At 42.5% G+C, this 20,398-nt stretch overlaps 2 protein-coding genes across 2 annotated transcripts; both read left to right on the forward strand.

Annotated features, from left to right (window-relative positions):
- The first annotated feature begins 19 nt into the window (after positions 1-19).
- On the forward strand, positions 20-1,550 carry guca1g (guanylate cyclase activator 1g). Its single transcript, XM_062460643.1, is given in 4 exon segments — positions 20-217; positions 360-557; positions 611-680; positions 1,416-1,550. Coding segments are annotated over 4 exon segments (588 nt in total). The 3' UTR covers positions 1,538-1,550.
- A 6,938-nt stretch (positions 1,551-8,488) lies between these two features.
- On the forward strand, positions 8,489-18,637 carry acte1 (actin, epsilon 1). The gene is made up of 9 exons (XM_062461506.1): positions 8,489-8,642; positions 10,013-10,163; positions 10,634-10,762; positions 11,062-11,172; positions 11,371-11,455; positions 11,771-11,932; positions 12,158-12,349; positions 17,285-17,466; positions 18,265-18,637. Exons 2-9 carry the CDS (start codon positions 10,035-10,037, stop codon positions 18,406-18,408), a joined length of 1,134 nt encoding a protein of 377 aa, XP_062317490.1. The 5' UTR covers positions 8,489-8,642; positions 10,013-10,034; the 3' UTR covers positions 18,409-18,637.
- Positions 18,638-20,398: the final 1,761 nt, after the last annotated feature.

Raw genomic sequence — 20,398 nt, forward strand, 5'->3', positions numbered from 1 at the left:
AAATAATTCGGATGCTACCATGGGACAAAATCAAAGCACGGCGGATGAAGAGGTTGAACTGGCAGAGATACAGGGTCTTTATACAGCTTTCATGAATAAATGCCCGAGTGGAGCTCTACACCTGCATGAATTCAGGAGTCTTTTTGGAGTTCCAAGTTCGTCAGTGGAGGAGAGTTTATACATGGAATTGATATTCCGGTCTTTTGATACAAACAGGGTAGGCCTACGCGAAAAAGCGTATTTTTAATCTGATTTCAGTTGTGGCATATCTATCAGCATATCCTAAAACATCGCAAAATCAATTGAGTACCTACATGGGCAGGCTACTGCTTGATAATACAATACCTCTTTGTTTTCAGGATAATGTGATCGATTTTATGGAGTTTGTGGCAGCAGTTCACCTTGTGCTACGGGGGAAACTCGAGGATAGATTAAAGTGGTCTTTTAAAGTCTATGACAGGGATGGCAATGGCAAACTGGACCGACAAGAGGTCAAGCACATCGTCAAGGTACAGAGCAAAAAAAGTTGTAAATGTCATTGGGAGTGTTAGTCTACTGTGATAATGTGTTTTACTTTATGTCTTTCCAGATCATTTATAAAATAAACCAGAACAACACTGGTATGACACCAAACGAAGTTTGCGACAAACTCTTTGAACTTGTGGATGAAAACCAAGATGGTAAATGTTCTGGTGGTTTACTTACATTCATCAGTATATTACTTATTCATAATGACATTACTTATTACTGAGGCTATTACTACACATACAAATCCAGGTAACACTATCTGGACAGTGTTAGGGTTAGTTTGTAGAACATCTAGGCCTATATAGAATCTACAGACTGTCCACAGATGGACTATCCAACCAAAAAAACAAAGTTGTGTTGATGAGTGATATTTGGGCGATAGTTTACAGAGTATATAACTGAGTACATAAGGAAAAGCCTCCTGACCACATTCTTATGACACAAACAGCATACAGTAGGCCCTATATTTAAATAAACATATGTATTGGCATTTAAAAGTATGACAGCTTATTGTAGGTAAACACAGGTGAAACATTCTGCCCTAGGTCTAAGCAGTCTATTATATTAGAAAACAAGAACTATTCAAGCTTAGACATTAAATTGAGGTCTGCTTGGTGCAAAGGTAATTTGTTCCACGGTTTAAAGGAGGGCTAAATACAGGAACAGATCATGGTCTTTCTATGGAGCAGCATGGTCTTAAACTCCACCCCTGTCTAGTTTAGGATGATGGGATGTTAGCTAGAGACTGGAAAAGGGTGACAGGGCTCTCAAACTATTCTTTTTCTCTCTTTAGTTATATTCAACTCCAGTTCATGTAGATGTTGATGTAGATATATATGTTGATGTAGATGTTGATGTAGATGTTGAGATTGCTCCTCTTTCATCAGGTCAGATCTCTCTGTCAGAGTTCATGGAGGGAGCTCAGAGAAATGAGTGGATCATGAATATCCTCAAACTGGACGTGAATGCCAGTGGATGGTTCAAAGAACACTGGAGAAGGACATTATGAGGTTCCCTGTGCCATACCTAGACAGACTGGTAGAACTAGAGAACACTGAAGAACAATGCTGGATGGAGATTTCTGCCGCATCCAAGTCTTTCTTCAACACATCACAATTTTACACGTGCTGGTTGACCTGTTCTGTACCAATGGTGTTCTCATCATAAGTTCTGAAAAGCTGAGGTCACAGTCAATCCAACATGGCTCCCAGTCAAGGAAAAGCGGAGCTAAATCTTTGGTTTGGCTTTAATCCAATTCATTACACAAGAACAAGACTTGCTGCCTGACAGAAAGACGTTGTGGTTCAGCTAAGGACGTACGCTCAGGGTGAAGACTGGCCGCAGCCATGTTTATAGATCACACAGATAAGGCTTCGGTATACCAGGCATGTAAACCCTGCCTACCTGCTGTAGCAGGTGAACTACTGTACACTGAACATCAGCATCAACTACTCAGAAATGGGCGATTGATGGTGCTGAATATACATTGATGACCTTCAGTGTGTAACTAAATTATGCTGTGTAACAGTCACACAGTGATCTAGCTTGTTGTGAAGTGAAAACATTGATCATTATTCTCACATCTCATTGTCACTTTGTCATCAACTTTTGAAATCAAACAAGGTACATTTGGCATGTTGCACATATTTCATTTAAATATTCACATTCAAGTTCTCCATTGTTTAGCAAGAAATGGCAAATCACTATATTCATATTTTTTCCATAAACATTTGGAGCTTGAAATTTCGTGCTTGATGCACCTAATTTAGTTCATTTGAAATTTACAGTAAAAACAAATTCAGTAACCAATAACTTAAATAGGACATTTCTTAAATAGGAAAGGTGCAACAGGAGCAGTGGGAACAATGGTAACCTTTCTCATCCCTAAATTTGCTTCATTCTGTTGTGATGTGACATCTAATGAGCAATAGCATTTTTACTAACTTGATGACTGAAGCCTCTTGACATGCTCACTTTACCAGCGCATTAGAGTACACTGGAAAGTTTAAGTGATCGCTTTATTAAAGTTGAACAACACCCATATCCTATCCCAGTGAGAAATTCACTTCCTCTGAAGTGGCTGTGGATAGATTCTGGGATGACAGGACAGAAATGTCTACAGACATTGTGTAGACTTGTGAAACTCTTGCGTTGTTAGCAGGAGTTGTCAGCTGTGTTCTGAGAAGTAAGCAAGTCTGGAACAGAGCTGCTAGCTCGACATATGGATCATACGGTGCCTAATCAATTCTGTTCCAAACTTTTTGTTCTGTTTAAGGACCTACCAATGCCCAATGCTAAACTTTTTAAAGGAAAAACATTTCATTCAGATTAGTTTTTCAATATGATATCTCTATATAATTATCACAACCAATAACTAGTCAATAAATGCACTGTTTTATGCTAATATATCCTCAATGTAATACCTCATTTAACCACATGTTTCACTTGCACTGTTTATCTGGTTAGGATGAGTGGATAGGAGGGTTGAAGAAACAAACTGAAATCTTTGGACAGAAGATTGGATACAGATGCTCTATCAACAAACTGCTATCCACCATGTGTGAATATTAAACCTGACTATTTCTAAGCAGTTTCATACTATTCCTGTCTAGTAAAGTTTGAAAGCGAGAAGAACATTTCTTGAATTGATTAACAGTTCAAAACACTAGTGTCCTAGCCTGGGTGCCAGCCAAACTTAGCCCGCCCACAAAAAAATTTGTTCGGGAAGTTTGGTCTGGGGTAGCCTGGCTCTGCCCTCCTACGTACTTCCGCTCAATTTGGATTTTGCTTCTGTACTAGGTCTGGGATTTCAGTGCATCAGTCGGTTTTCAGAAACACATTTTTTTGTAGGTCCAATCAGCGAACAGAGGGAGTGGATGAGAACAATGACGTTGATGTCGTGCACTAGTTTGAGTTGTAGTTCATTAATGGCGGCGGAGAAAGATGCGAGCGAAGCTATTCTGCGGTTGTGGCAACGCTGCCGAATATCCATAAGTTAAAGCCGGAGCAAGAACAATCCTTGCTGAGTTTTGTTGGTGGTCATGATGTTGTGGCCCTCCTCCCCACGGGGTTCGGGAAAAGTTTGATTTTCCAGCTACTGCAGCTAGCTCCGAGGTGAAGGAGTTGGCTAAGGCGAACACTAGCGATTGGTTATGGCAGATCAGAGTGGCTCTGGGCAGATCCAATAGTTTTAAACTTCAACAGAGTACCCGCCTTCAAGGAAGTTAACGCTTGTCAATGGAGCAATCCCAGACCCTCAGTACAAAAGAAATGTAGGAGGGTCTGGTTAGGACCAGGCTAGGTCTGGGGTCGCTCGGTTGGGGAAAAACTATGTCCGAACAAGAGCTGTTCGGACCAATCAAATTGTCAGGGCAGGCTTTATACGATGGTGGACAGATGATCAACAGTAACGTAATCAACCACATCACCAAAGAGCGCTTGGGTTGAATTCGTTTTCAACAAACAACATACTACGTTGATCTGATTGGTTGTAGGTCTATCAAATTGAGTGATGAGGCATTTTTTTCCGGGTTCGGTTGAAACACACCCCATACTCACAGCCCAACGGAGCGGTATCAGACTCATATTCTGACTAGAATTATGCCATCAGAAACTAAATGTCAGATTTACACTGATCCAAAATTTGAAGATCTAATATAAAAATGTGCTCATGTATACATTAATTTTCCCACAGTGTTCTTGTAAAAGTGAAAACTACCGTATTTCTTTGATTAAACGCTGTAGCGTTTATTACACAATGTTAATTTTTGTTGCAGCGTTTATTCGAGGGCGGCGTGTATTCGAGGGCGGCGTTTAATTTGTAAGAGAGTCAGACAAACAAAGAATAGACAAGGAGGTCAAACACAAAGCCTAGTTAAAATTGAAGCCACGCGTGTGTCTACATTGTGTAGAAATTTGAAGCATACGGTGGCCGACGTGCAAACGCCCTGCAACTTAAGAAAACACATGCAAATAGAAAAACACAATAAAATTAAGAAAACATCTTCATTCATTTGACAACACATGGGCAGCATTCAGCAAACGCGCTGCAAATACACACAACACAACCAAATACATAAACGCGCTTCAAATATAGAAACGCGCTGCAAATACACACAACACAACCAAATACATGTTTTTTTTATTGCATTTGTTTTCGGGGTTTATGTGCTTTCCTTTTTGCAGCGTGTTTTCTATATTTGCAGCCCGTTTCCTATTTGCAGCATGTTTAGAAAGCACTAACCAGCAGCAACAGATCTGTAGCACGCTAACTTGGGGTTGATGAAAGGGGAATTCGCGAGTGGCCAAGTCAGCTACTTCGCTATATTGTACACTTTTGATTTACTTGTGTAATAAATACTGTGTTTAATTTAACCAATTAAATAACCGTTTTCTGATTTTTTTGGTGCAGCGTTTATTCGAGGGCGGTGTTTATTACCCAATGTTCATTTTTGGTGCGCCGTTTATTCGAGGGCGGCGTTTACTTGAGGGAGGCGTTTAATCGAAGAAATAGGCTACGGTAGATTGTGTTGGATCTATCTATGTTGGATCTGTCAGAGTTGTTTGGATCTATCTTCCAGCAATACCTGCCACGCCAGGACAGTGACACTGTTAGTACTGTATTCTACTTCATTGGGAATGTACAGTACAAATTATGACATTATTACTATGTGCTCCGTAGTGACATACTCCTGGGGGACGTGTGGTGAAAAGTATTTTTAGGTCCAGCCCTGGCTTGTGTGTGTTGAGCCCTCTGGATAATCACATAATGGGATTGTACCTGTGTGATCTTTGACATTAAGCAGCATTAAGAGCAGGCCCCTTCTTAGTTAGCAGACTATATGGGGTGGTAAATAGTGTGTACAAAGGATTACTATGACTACTGCTAACACAGGCACGTTTAATGAACGTATTGGTTTTGTTTTTTTGGAATTGCAAAAAAAACTATGATCTACTATAAATATATCATATGACAATTTACTTATCGAAACAGTTTTCACAACATTGTTACCTTTCCATAGGTAGTTCCTGGTCTGACTGAGGGGTAGAGGTCAGAGGTCACCCAACTTCGGGGCTTAGCCAATAAGAGACATAGGGGGCTTCTTAGCCAATAAGAGGCGTCCTCGGGGGTTCTCTGTCCATCTCTGTCTATAGTGGTTACATAACAAGAGCTATACATGCCCCAACAACAGCACTGTGAGATACACTGAATCTATTTAAATTGATGTCAGATACAGATTGATTCATTTCCAACTTTGTAGTTTCAAATGTATGTTTGAGTACAATTGAGAAAAAGGTCAAACATTTCAAAAGGCACTTTTTATATACACCTTCCAGTGGAGGTATGTATTTAAACCACATTGCTCAGTGACAGATGCCATGTTGATTGACAAACAGGGTCTCTGTGACATTGTGGAGGTATAACTGTCTGTTGTACTGCAGCATTCTGACCATTCCTGCTGTGACAGATTCAGAAGGCCATACCAACCCCAAGATATCCCTGCAGTCTCGCCATTCTGAAGCCAGGAAAAACACATGATCTCATTATTTCATTTAGGTAGACAAATAAGTGGGATCTGTTCCTAAAAGGGTGTGCTTCTTTTATGTATTCTAGCAACAGAATAATGAGGAGTTAGAATGAAAAACATGCTGTACCAAAGCTCAGAGCTGTATTTTGTGAAGCTGCCCCCTCATACTGAACCTGTGTATTTAATTCAAGGTTTCACTCTGTCAGGATCTAATGGTTTCTGTCCTGTGTCACATAGAGTAGAGACCATCTGTGTATATATCTGAGCAAGGATCTGGGGAAGCTGGTGCTATTTTCAGTGTCTAAGAATGCTCACTATGACAAGGGGTGGCATTGACACAGGCAGGCTGGTCACATGACCAGCATAGCAACCAGGGTTCCAGGAAGTGGATCTTTAATGGAACAATACACAGCTCTTGTTTCATTTATCATTAATTATTAGGGGCCACCATGGTCATGCCTATTTAATTGTGAGGGGCTCAGGGGTGTGGTTGAGGGGCGGAGGGAAACGGTGTGTGTGTGTGTTTGTCTGGGTTTGTGACTATGTATGTATGCGTGTATGTGAGTGTGAGGGTGTAGGTGTGTGTGGGCCTCTGTGTCTTTGTGTTTGTGTATTTGTGTGCCTGTGTAAGCATGTGAATCTGTGTTGTGGGTATCTGACAGTGTATTGTGTCTGTGTGTGTGTGTGTGCATGTGCTACTCTGTATGTATCGGTTTAACAGTGTGTGTTTGTTTGTGTGCTGTTGTTGTTGGGTGCCAGTCCTGGATGTGGTCCAGCTGATAAAGGTCCAGGGCCAGCGGCCTGCAGTAGGGGTGGACATAAGAGGATCACCCATGTGCTGAAATAACTAGGTACCCTGGTGTCTTCACTGTTGCACTCATGACCTCCACACCTCCACTGTTGACACTAGGGGTAATAAAAGGGTAATAATAGGGCAAAAAAATAAATAATGAAATACCCCATTAAGAACAGACAGGGGGCTTCCTCTGTCCTCTATAGAACCCTACCCCCAACCTAACGCTAACCCTCCACCCTCACCTCATGACACATAGCATGTCATCCTAGTTTACTACAACCCTGATGAGCACTCACACTGAGTAATAGAGGAACTGGCTGGACCTGAATGACAACTGTTTAAAACAAAGCAGGAGTAAAATGTGCATAAAGATATTGATATTTGATTTACCTATACACAACATTCCTCACCATAACCCTAACCCACATAAGGTTGCCGGTTAATGCCGGTACAACAATGACCCCCCATTCTGTGTTTGAACTTTTTATACAGAACTGCGAGATGGCATGAAGATGCCACATTCCCACCTTGAATGGCTTGTGTAAAAGGGGCTGAGTTGATAGATTTGGAAGAAACAAGAATGAGAAGGCATGGTCCTTCGTGGGTTATCTCACCACTCATCCTCTTCAACAGTCATCCCTCTTCACCACTCATCCTCTTCAACAGTCATCCCTCTTCACCACTCATCCTCTTCAACAGTCATCCCTCTTCACCACTCATCCCTCTTCACCACTCATCCCTCTTCACCACTCATCCCTCTTCACCACTCATGCACATTTTTATCAGTAAAGAGGAAAAAACAGCTTCTGGTTCAGACAGTCCCATCAAAGCTTTTCAGTGGGCTTAACAGGCAGGTTAACTACTGTGGCATCAGTAGGCCTAACAGGCAAGTTAACAACTGTGGCATCAGCAGGCCTATCAGGCTGGTTAACTACCATCAGCAAGCTTTCTGAACATAGCCCGCCACAGCGCTGCTGTCTTGTGCCAACTGAAGAAAGACACTGGGCCACGGTCCAATGACAGGGCATTACAGCGAATGGGGGGCGTAGTTTACTTGTCTCCTCTGACCTGCTGTTGGCACTGGGCAGCGAGGAGGGCCTTGTCTTTCTATTGGCAGAATAGACTTTGTCTTTATATGTCTTTATGTCAGTCCCTATCCACACCCCAGGACGCCTCGAAACTTCCTTTGATGGTATGTTGAGAAGGTTATGTGGTAGGGTTGTTGTGGTGGTTGGAGCCTGAATGACAAGACAAACGTTCCCGGCTCCATTATGACAGATGCACCCTCAGTCGGCTTATTTATAGTCACCAACCAACATACCTCCAGCACTGAACACACACTCACCCTTCTTTTACACTCCACAACAATAAATGATCTTATCACACCATGACTAAGTTGAATACTCTATTATAATTGACTGCTAGGTGGGTATTCAATTCATACGCACAGTGTAGCTTTTCACCTATCCAAATCAATACTCCAAAGTGGATCCTCCGGCTATGAATTTCCTTCTAATATTAAATTAAGTGTGCGTGATGGACAGGCTGAGCGGGCATGCATCCAGGCTCCTTATTCTCACAGAGGACAACCTACCTGTAGGCACCACATTGGCCCGTCAGGAGGGACAATGTCTCCTAAAAAGGAGTTGGCTTGGGGAGGTATGTGAGGCCATGGGTCCTTGCTCCCCCTATTTAAATACAGAGAGCAGGTGAAGCCAGCCACTCTCTTGTTCTCTGTCTTTGTCTCTCCAGGGAGCTTCCCTTCCTCATTACCTCTCCGGAACCTCAGGGTAAGTCTAATTATCATGCAGCTACTGCATTTTTTTAACTTCCATTTGATTAATTTAGCAGATGCTTTCATCCAAAGCTACATACAACTAGTGCACATAGTACATTCAGCAGACAATAATATGACAGTATAATAATATAATAATTAGGACCAGAAGTGCACAGTTCGAACAGTATTGTGGTTAGCGCTGAGGAACATCTGTATGTACTTCAACCACATCTGGCTCAGTTATACAGATCTGGCACTTGAAAGGTGTTTGTTTAATACAGTGTGTTTGATGTGTCTCACATTTGGCTCCTAAAGGACTGATCCATTGGTTGATTAAACCAAGAAAGAAAAATCAAGGGCACCCAAACTCTGGCCGTTTATTCAAATAGTAACTGACCCATGTCGGACTAGAACCAAGGCCGTGTCTTATCAGAACATCAGTTAACCTGTTGTACCTATATATCTTACATTGTTGCTCAAACAACATTGGTTGATGTTGCACTATACATGCTGCTGTACTATGAAATATTGTAATTGAGATTATAATATCCCTGTAGTTGAGATATTATTGCTGCACCATGCTTGATACCTGAGATGTGGTTACTTTGCACTGTGCCTGGTAGACCGTTCCTTGACTCTGACCACTGACATACAGTAAGAACTATACACTTTTGAACTTTGATTTTCTGCTGTACTTTCTAAATTAACTATTTGAATGTCATTTGGATAAAAGCCTCCCCTTAATGTATAAAATATAGGCTATATGTAAATCATTTCAATCTATGTGATGAATAAAGTCAATAAAGGTGTGTTTTGTTCTAGGTAACGCCCACTGTCTACAAGGATTATAAAGACTACCTTAACTGTTGAAACATGTTTGTCTGACCTCTTATCAAGTGTGACTTAGCATCGTACAGCAAGCAAAAAGAGGGATCAAAGTGTCTGAGAGTGCAGGGCAGTGTCGGGTTTCCCAGACAGGACACGTGGTGTTCTCTGTGTCTCTGACACCCTGAGTTATGAGCAACACCTGGGGCTAACAGTAGCACTCCACAGGCCATTCAGATAGAAACACAAGACCTAGACCAGACATACTCCTCTTTCACATCACAGAGCCAGGGTCATGTCTGATCTATTCAGCCTGTTTCTATATCAGGTGAACCGTGAGTTTCTGCCTTCTGAATACATCCCAGGGTCTGTTCAGAAGCTGAGTGTCCTGTCATGATTAACACCATTGTAAGAAAATGTATGTCAGTACAACAGATGCTTCAAGCTTGTCTACAGATGAAGAATTGTTTCTGATATAGTTAAAGATTATGTCATGAAACACTGTGCAACACTTCGCCCCGTGTGAACACTCCTCTGGTGTGTGTTGTTATGCTACAGGTCAACAGCTAGCTAAGCAGACATGTGTGATGAGGAGGAGACCACAGCCTTGGTGTGTGATAACGGCTCCGGCCTGGTGAAGGCGGGCTTCGCCGGAGATGATGCCCCCAGAGCCGTGTTCCCTTCCATCGTTGGCCGTCCCCGTCACCAGGTAATGCTCACACACACATACATAATTTGCACACTTGAAATCCACACATACACACACACACACTTAGAATCCACACCTCCACACACACACACAATGTCTACACACACAAACACACACTAAACAAACAGATGTTTCTGTCAGCTCTGTCTTCTTCTAAGTCACAGTCATCAACACTTCACTTGAAAGGTCATTTTGGATGCCTGTGCTATGTGCTGTGAGAATGCCGTTATGGGAATGTACTTGCTAATCCTTGTAATGCACAGTATAGGTGCATAGAATACCTGCTTTGAGAGGTATGTATGAGGTATGTGTTAGGTATGTGTGAGGTATATGTATATTTTTAGAGTCACCAGGGGTATCAGTAGTTATGGCGGGCCCTGTGAACAGGTGACCTTGCAAATCCCTCTTCTTGAACCTCTTTACAATGGCCCTGTTCCTGACCACCTCTGTGCACCCCCCCCCTCCCCCAGGGTGTGATGGTGGGTATGGGTCAGAAGGACAGCTACGTAGGAGACGAGGCCCAGAGCAAGAGAGGTATCCTGACTCTGAAGTACCCCATTGAGCACGGCATCATCACTAACTGGGACGACATGGAGAAGGTGAGGCTTGGCCATAGACCACAGACCTGAGGACTGCAAGGAGACAAGCAGTTCTGATGGAAGGGTTATCTGGTCTCATGAACAATAAGAAATATAGCCTCATCTGTACAGATTAAAGATGAGGATGCTTGAATATTTTTGTTTGTCCTGCCTGCCTGTCTTTCTGTTTGTGTCTGTATGTCTGTCTGTCTGTCTCTATCTATCTGTTTGTTTTGACCTCTTTGTCAGTTGACCTCTGTCAGTAGACCTGTCTCTGTGTCAACATACCTGTCTAACCCCCACCACCTGTCTCTCTTTAGATCTGGCACCACACCTTCTATAACGAGCTCCGCGTGGCCCCTGAGGAGCACCCCACCCTGCTCACTGAGGCCCCCCTCAACCCCAAGGCTAACAGGGAGAAGATGACCCAGGTCCACACACACTCACACACATATTCATACATACACACCTGTCCATTCACACACACACACACACACACACACACACAGATACAACCCCACACAACTAACCACATACAGACGCACACACCTGTCAAAACACATGTGCATTCTTGATGCCTTTTCTTCAGACAAATAATCTGTTATGACTTTCCTCTCCTTCCTCTTCAGATCATGTTTGAGACCTTCAACGTTCCAGCCATGTACGTGGCCATCCAGGCAGTACTGTCCCTCTACGCCTCTGGTCGTACCACTGGTGAGCCCACAGACATGACTGCTACACTGCCACTCTACCACACTGCTGCAACACATTCACTTTATTTGCCTGTAAATCTGGGGCCCTAAACCAACAAGCAGACGCAGCACATAATCTACAAATAAGTGAACATCTGTCAGCCTTAAGGGCTCTCAGACAGACTGCTGTGTGTGTTTGGGTGTGTTGGTGTGTTTGTGAGTATGTGTGTGTATGCATGTGTGTTTGGATCTACACATGCTGCTGCCTCACCACTCAGATTAGATTGACTTCAACGTCTCAGAGACTCTGACCTGTGGATGCTATGACTGCTGCCAGGTATTGTGCTGGATGCTGGTGATGGTGTGACCCACAACGTGCCAGTGTACGAGGGCTATGCCCTGCCCCACGCCATCATGAGACTGGACTTGGCTGGCAGAGACCTGACTGACTACCTCATGAAGATTCTCACTGAGAGAGGATACTCCTTCGTCACCACTGGTATACAAAAATCTAAAAACAAATGTCATAATTCATTTTTCATAATTTAGTTTAACAGTGTCGTTTAAAAGGCTTTAAAGCTGGGTAGTTGTAGTTTCATTTGATTACCATAGTCCTATGATTATTGCATGTACTAACAGCGCCCTCGGTTGGCCACATAGTGTAACAGCATACATTCATTGAGTGATGGAAACGTTCTCATATTTGCTTGTGTCCACCCTACAGCCGAGCGTGAGATCGTGCGTGACATCAAGGAGAAGCTGTGCTACGTGGCTCTGGACTTTGAGAATGAGATGGCCACCGCCGCCTCCTCGTCCTCCCTGGAGAAGAGCTACGAGCTTCCCGACGGTCAAGTCATCACCATCGGTAACGAGAGGTTCCGTTGCCCCGAGACCCTCTTCCAGCCTTCCTTCATCGGTCAGTCTCAAACACAACCACCATACCATACCCTGAGACAAGTAATGTAGTAATTGCAATGAACTGATGTAAAACGGATTTCCATACAGTTCATCGTGTGTAAAGTTCATAATTAATTGGGTGTGTGTGCATTTGGCAAGGCCTATATTCTCTCTCATATAGGCCGATCTTTTTTTATTATTATTATTATTTTCCCACCCTAATTCGTCTCTCAATTTTTTTGCACTATCAAAAATGCCCGTTTAGTAGGTTGTTAACTTCTGGGAGACGGCCAGGGTGGTAACATAGCTTTTTTTTCCAAGCTGTCATATCAACACCCTGTATTTTTGTACGCCATTCGACTGGTTTGCTCCTGCAGTTCCCACACAGCGGAAGTCTAGTAGTTACCTCAGCTGTATAGCTTACTTACTGGTACATTATGCCTGTGGATGTGGTCTTCTGTAGCAGATAATCCAGTTCTCCAAAGTACAGAATTGTGTTAGCCAGCTCCAGCACTAGCTACCAACCAGTTACCTAATACTTAGTTTTGTTTTCCCTGTATTTGCGCTGTTGAGCTAGTATTGTGGTGGGACTGATAGATTATTCAAGCAATTAACCACGAGAGGGCAATCAAGTGATGATCATAAATCCTGTAGAGCAATCGAATATACTGCCAGTGACAACTAGAATCAGCTTGTTTCCAAGGGGGTTCCATATTAATGAAATGCAATTTGAAAAAAAAACTTGAGGGGAAGTTTTAATTTAAGTCATAACAGTCGTTTTGGTCCAACTGTTTAAAATATGTGAGGATGCCACATAGCCTATCACCAAAATGAGAAGAGAACTGTTTAATTATACACTTCACTCTAACGTGTAACGGCAAACAAACGGCATGGCCTATTGAACCGTTTTAGATTATATCACATTCAATTTGGGAGGTTTTGCGCGGCAGAATTTATGATGGGATCTCAGTGTTATTTTAATCTCTGGAAATGACAGCAGCACACACAGTCCGACCGCATAAATAATTTATGAAGGGTGTCGTTTTTCATAAAAGCACCGCGCTGCTGATACTTCTTCATTCCATCTATCACGAGCCGTCCAAGCCCTTCTCTCACAGCGTCTCTGCTCCTGATGCGCACTCTCATATCCTAAAGACCACCCTCCAATCAACTCATGAAACATTCATTGTGAGAATGCTGTTAAGCATTCTCACTATTGCTTTTCAACTTCTCAGTTCTTCCGCCGTTTTTTGGCCTTTAACTCGTTCTGCATACTTTAACCGATTCCTACAACTTTTGTATCAAAACGTTCAGCTCCTTCAGGAGATGATGGCTATGACTTTTGGTATTTCTCACTTTTATACTTTTTAAGACATTAAGGTTTTTGTGCAAATTATTCTCCCATTAAAAGTAATGGTAAATCCTTTCAAATCATTAAAAAGCTTCCTCCTCTTTCAAACGTAACTACTTCAGCTTACTTTCAGCTAGAGACACCATTCAACCTTTAAAATGTTCACAAGACATTCAGCTATTCCCAAATGATTCAGCTTTTTCAAATGTTCAGCCAATTTTGAATTATGACAGTTTGAAATACATTAAAATGTTTGCTCCTTCTTGATTTTTATGAACGAGCAGCAAGCAGACACTCTGCTTGCTGCTCTTTTTCTGATATTCAACTAATTTGTCAAACAAATTCCTCTAACGTTCATATAGTTTAACTTACAGAAACAAGTTATACCTTAAAATGTAGGAAACATTGTCCTCTTTCAGCCAATGTAACTACTAAAGAGCTCACATTTACAGATTTTCAGCTATGAGCCTTGAAGCGAGAGCAGCCTTTCAAATTCTCTCACTAACTTCAATGGAGAGGTGAGTAAAATCAGTCAGAGAAAGCAAGAAGGAACAAGATTTTGAAACTGCCGATAGAGTCGTATTTCTGACCGCACAGACATATAAAGGACATCACTGGTTTCGGCAGAGTCTTGGGTCTCGGAAAATATCCTTATATTTTGGATTGGACGTATAGTTTTGCGTCTAGGTCAACTTGTTTGAGGTGTGGATGCTAGGTAAATGTTCGTTTTTCTCTCTGCCTAGCTCGTTAGCTATCACAGCTGCGCCATCACCGTGGCAACCAAACAAACAAGCACCAGGAAAGCAAAAGGAACACGTTTTTGAAACTGCAGGTAGAGTCGTATTTCTGACTGCACAGACATATAAAGAATATCTCTGGTTTCGGCAGAGTCTTGGGTCTCGGAAAATATCCTTATATTTTGGATTGGACGTACAGTTTTGCGCCTAGGTTAACTTGTTTGAGGTGTGGATTCTAGCTACATTTCTCTTATTCTCTGCCCTCAGCGCGTTAGCAATCATAGCTGCACCATCACCATAACGACAGACACGCACCACTCAGTCTCTCACACAGGTGATTGGTACGTTTACTTGACCATGAGAAACACGATTACTAGCAATTGTCGGTTTATGCCAATAATACGATTACTCCGTTTACATGTGTAATTAGTTATGCGATTACTCAATAAACACGTTTACATGATTCTTTTTTATTAATCGTTGTATGCTCCACGGACAAAACTTGCACCATCATCCTTCTGCAACAAAGTGTCGCCGTGTCTTCCTGTATCGGCCCTACTGCTGTATGTTTCATTCCATCAACACATTGAATCCAACTAAGAAAGCCGAGTAAACGCATAGGCTACATCTGCTACTGCTAATACTATCCCAACTATAATTTAATCTGTTAAAACTTAACTTCGTAACTTCTTGTTACGACTAGCTAGCCTACTTCTTCTTCTGTTTAACAGTTCAGCTTTCAGCTTCTCCCACATTGTAGGCTATTTTAGCTCTTAGCTTTGTTAATATGATGCAGTTCAGCTTCCACACTGCCTCTTTTGTGTGACTCACACATTTTTGAAATTCATTTCAGCTTGCGGGTATTTTCTCATTTCTCACTTTTATACTTTTTAAAATATTAAGGTTTTTGTGCAAATTATTCTCCCTTTAAAAGTAATGGTAAATCCTTTCAAATCATTGTTGGAATGCTGCTCCAGTCCCTTTCAAAAATACCTTTCGGTTGCTTTGAAGCTTCAGCTTATAACTTTCTACTAAATTTTCACTATTTTCAGCTTTTTTAGCATGGTCAGCTATCCCCATTCAGGTTTTCAGCATTCTCACTGCTGTTTCGCAGGAACAGCCGTTTCTAGTTCAACTGTACTTTTTCAACAGAATATGCAAAAGCGGAATATTGAATAGTCTCCCTGGCCCTGCCTAAATAGTGGAAACTTTAAATGTGCAGTTCAGAGAGAATCTAAATTAGAATGTAGGTCAATGCAAATGTGGGGATGGGAAAGACTGTAGGCTCCATCACGCAGGGTTGTGGACAACCAGGACATAATTGTGCACTGTAAAAAAATACAAATAAATCACCGCACTTTTTCTGTAAATTATAGGCCTACATGTTTTTTTCTGTCCACTGCAAACACGTATCATATTCTCATGTAGGTTAGTGCATGACATGTGCACCAGCAGATACAATTTTAAAAGAAATTCCTGCATTAAAATAATGTATCATGACAGTTTGTATGATTTGGTCATTTATTATCACACTAGCATTTAATTATCACGGCAAACAATTACACTGCACTAAACTGTAAGTGTAAATGTAAAGTGAAAATAACAAAACCAGTCAGTATGACTTGAGCGAATATCATTCACGTCTTACTGAAACAGCGGCCACGCGAAAGGGAATGAGGAAACTGTTTCCTCTACAAAAAAATACAATGCGGGTCACGTGAAAAAAGGATCCAAAGACTCGTAGAAAGACCGAGTCGGGAAATGAACGAATCGTTCGTTTCCTCTAGCTACCAGTACAGAGCCTATGCAGGTCACGTGAAAAATGATCCAAAGACTAGTAGAAAGACCGAGTAGGGAAATGAACGAATCGTTCGTTTCCTCTAGCTACCACTACAGAGCCTATGCAGGTCACGTGAAAAATGATCCAAAGACCCGTAGAAAGACCGAGTCGGGAGATGAATGAATCGTTTGTTTCCTCTAGCTACCACTACAGAGCCTATGCAACAGTCCCGATGCGCGGCCACGAGAAAATGAACGAATCACTCTTTGAGAGGACTCGTTACTCCCGAGTCCTTGTAAGGATTCGTTCAAAATGAACGAATCGTTCACGAACGACACATCACTAGTGTGTTGTGCACACGACTTGTTTTGAATGAATATGTTAAATCGTTATATCTTGTTTTCGCTTTATTGAATATTATATTTATTGAAAATTCTGTATTCTTACATTGAAGTAAAAAAGTGTCATAACATGGGTTTATAATGTGAACGTACATATGTTTGTACAATTACAAATCGTTTTTTCCCCCGCAAATCTGATTTATTCAGGGTAATAGTACACATGTTTTTTTACAGAGAAGTTCAATGAACAAAAGTCATATTTATATTTAGCAGACGCTCTTATCCAGAGCGACTTACAGTAAGTACAGGGACATTCTCACCGAGGCAAGGAGGGTGAAGTGCCTTGCCCAAGGACACAATGTCTTTGACATGTGCAGGAATCGAACCAGCAACCTTCTGATTACTAGCCCGATTCCCTAACCACTCAGCCACCTGACCCCCTACATATTTACCGGCAAAGAACAGCCTGTAATGTAATATTACAGATATATCTTGTAAATTTGGTACAGGAAAATTAAAATTATTTTACGGTTAATTCATGTTAATATTTTTTTACTGTCATTTAATGGGTTTAATCTGGCGTCCCAGCTGCCAGATTGTTCCTGTTTTTTTACAGTGTATGTAATGATGCATTTTGTTTCCTGTCTGTATTGAGGAAAGTGTTGAGCAGTTCCTGACCTCCCGTCTGTGATGAGAGAGATGTTGCGTGGTTCCAATGTGAGTCTAATGACTGTTGTCTCTTCAGGAATGGAGTCTGCTGGCATCCATGAGACCACCTACAACGGCATCATGAAATGTGACATTGACATCCGTAAGGATCTGTATGCCAACAACGTCCTGTCAGGTGGTACCACCATGTACCCTGGTATCGGTGACCGCATGCAGAAGGAGATCACAGCCCTTGCCCCATCCACCATGAAGATCAAGGTGTGGACCAACACATACACACTAAAGATCATGACAACTCTCTTTCTGTCTCACGCACACACATAATGTCATTGTTTCTCTCTCTTTGTCGCTCACAGTCATACATATATGCACACACCAAACACATGCGGTCACCCACAGACATACACACATACATTTGACAATGGATAGAATAGATACAATTACAAAATATATATTTCTATTTCAGAAACACTAGTCTCCTACATACCGACCCCTTCTGATCTCCCTTAGGCCAAACTGAATGTCTCAGAAACCACATTAATCAAACACAGCACAAAACAGGAGTCCCTAACACTGCATCACTCCCCCCCAACCCTCACCCACACCACAAACCAATATATCCACTATCAGCTACACAAACGCACACAAACTGAAATCAATTTCCCACAATACAGCAGCTGAATTTCTCTCAAACCCCACCCCCAAACAAACACACCACAAAAAAATCAATCCTCCAGAATGCACCACCTGAACAGTCCTTGAGCCTTGCCTTCTTTTACCAATACAACACATTCTACCACAGTGGAATCTTATATCATTCAATACACAACCGAAAACACACACACAGAGTTCCACAAACAGTCTTACACATCCTGATGCATGCTGTAAAATAACAGGACCAGGAACATGAAACTAAGAACACAGTACCACCACAGCAGCGTATCCCACGGTCAGGTACATACAGTGGATAACGCATCATAGTCTGTCATATCTCTGACTGTATCTCTCTCCTCTCCCCCTTTCCTCCCTCTCTCTTCTTCCTCTTCCCCTCTCCAGATGATCGCCCCCCCTGAGCGTAAGTACTCAGTCTGGATCGGAGGCTCCATCCTTGCCTCTTTGTCCACCTTCCAGGCCATGTGGATCAGCAAAGATGAGTACGAGGAGGCCGGACCCTCAATCGTCCACCGAAAGTGCTTCTAAAGTCCCCCACCCCTCCCTTTGCTCTTTACCCAATCTCTTTCTTTTCTTTCTACTTAACCTCTGTCTTCCTCTAAACCCCCAACACCATCCAATACCATGCTCCCCCTAGGCTTACCTATTTCTTGTTCCTCCAAACCACTGAGCCCCATGTGCGATCCTAATGTCCCCAAACACTTCAAAGACTTTCTAGTTTGGATATGTTACTAAATAAATGACATCTGCCTTTTGACTCTGGGGTTGTGTGTTTTTTTGGGTGGTTTTGACTTTCTCTGGATCTGTGTGTGAGACAGATCCAGTGGTTTACATTGAAAGAGCTCATGCAAGTTTGAGAGAAAACCCTCACAGTAGTAACTCCCACAGTCTTCATATATGTGTGCCCCACATGGAAACTCCCTCATTGTAATTAAGATCTTTTTCCACTTGGAGACAGACGTTTGGCTTTTCATGGAGGTAATGTGTTCTCTAAAATGATCTGCACTTGTGTGCCTGAAGATGCATGGGTACCACCATATAGTCTGTAGCAGGTGTTCAAAGTGTCACCAGAGATGGGAGACTCAGTTTGTTCTGAGCCCTGCACCCAGTGGTGAGTCAGGTCTGCTAGACATCCACAGACTAGAGGGCTTGTGTTCAAGTTCAAGTCTTTTATTGTCAGATGCACAGAACAACACAGGGTCTTGTGTCTCCCTCAGTAGCAATGAAACAGGCCAACACAAACTAGAACAGCATAACCATACACTTCTGGCCTGTGTGTATTTGTGAGTGTACGTGAGTGTGTATGTGTGTCGTGTGTTTGTGTGTCCTGTGTGTGTGTGTCCTGCTACTACAGTTTCGCGCAGAGGCTAGCCCTGTCTGGAACAGACAATATCCCTTCATCTGATGATAATCTGGCGAGGATGGATGTGTGGCAGGGCCATTGTCCCAAGGACCCCACTGTGTCTTACCGTCCCCTGATTGTTAAAATGGGATGTGAAGTTGTTCTTCAACAGCAATGGGCTATCTACAACATCTGCCCAGATGTTACAGAGCAACCGCTTCTGTCTGTTGCTGAGTGATGTGCATCTCACCAAGTTTTCAAAAGTTTTCATTTCCTAAAAATGAAAGAATTCAATCAATCTAGTGGGCTCATAGGGAAATTGCATTTCGAATGGTTTTGATTTGTGTTATTTACTATGCCTGCTTCCAGGAATTGCCCCTAAGGGATTAATCCTAAATATATTGTATATTGAATGTACTAAATAGTTTAAGTACTGCCTGTCTGTAAACTACTGTATTGCCTGCCTGCCTGTCTGCCTGCCTGGTCTGCCTGCCTGCCTGCCTGGTCTGCCTGCCTTGTCTGTCTGACCCAGTTCAGGCATGCTCAGCTGAGCTGTGCAGGGCCAGTTACAGGATGTGGAGTCAAAGACAAATGAAGGTGGTGAAGCATCTGGGAGGCCAGAGTGAGTAATGGCCTCTCATCCCCTGGCTTCCTCCCCACTTCCTGCTCCACCACCAATCACAGGGGGACAGTGAGTTCAGAGCAGGGGCGAGCAGATGTGATGATGACAACTTCTCCCCAGGGTCCTTGACCAGAGGTAACTTCTGGATACAGCCCCTCCATGGGTTAGAAACACTGCTACTGACTGCACTCCAAACAAAGGATGATAAATCAAGTGAGACATTTCCTCATCAAGTATAATTCCTGGTGCTTGTCATTGAAGACTACATAGAGCTTTTAAAGAGGCAGTTTACACAACAAATATTATCGAGCAGTCATATTCTCGTGCAGAAATTATATATTTGGAGAGTCTGTATTTTGGTTGATTGCTGTTTCTTTGCGGGATTAGTTTCGGTAAGAATTACAGTGAGTGGTTTAATTGCACCTACATTCTAAACCCCTCCTCCCTCCACTGTGCGAGGCTCGCTGCTCCAACGCCAGGTCTCAAACCTCATTTTACCCCTCTGATACCCCCGAGATAAATCGCTGGACACACTTTTCTCCACCGCACCGCAG

This window comes from Osmerus eperlanus, chromosome 5 (genome assembly GCF_963692335.1).
Source record: "Osmerus eperlanus chromosome 5, fOsmEpe2.1, whole genome shotgun sequence".
Lineage (NCBI taxonomy): Eukaryota > Metazoa > Chordata > Actinopteri > Osmeriformes > Osmeridae > Osmerus > Osmerus eperlanus.

Excerpts from the sequence above, each read along its gene's own strand:
- acte1 (XM_062461506.1), top strand. The coding sequence starts at position 10,035 with ATGTGTGATGAGGAGGAGACCACAGCCTTGGTGTGTGATAACGGCTCC. Across the intron at positions 10,164-10,633 it reads TTGGCCGTCCCCGTCACCAG|GGTGTGATGGTGGGTATGGG; the intron begins GTAATGCTCACA and ends CCCCTCCCCCAG. Across the intron at positions 17,467-18,264 it reads CATCCACCATGAAGATCAAG|ATGATCGCCCCCCCTGAGCG; the intron begins GTGTGGACCAAC and ends TCCCCTCTCCAG.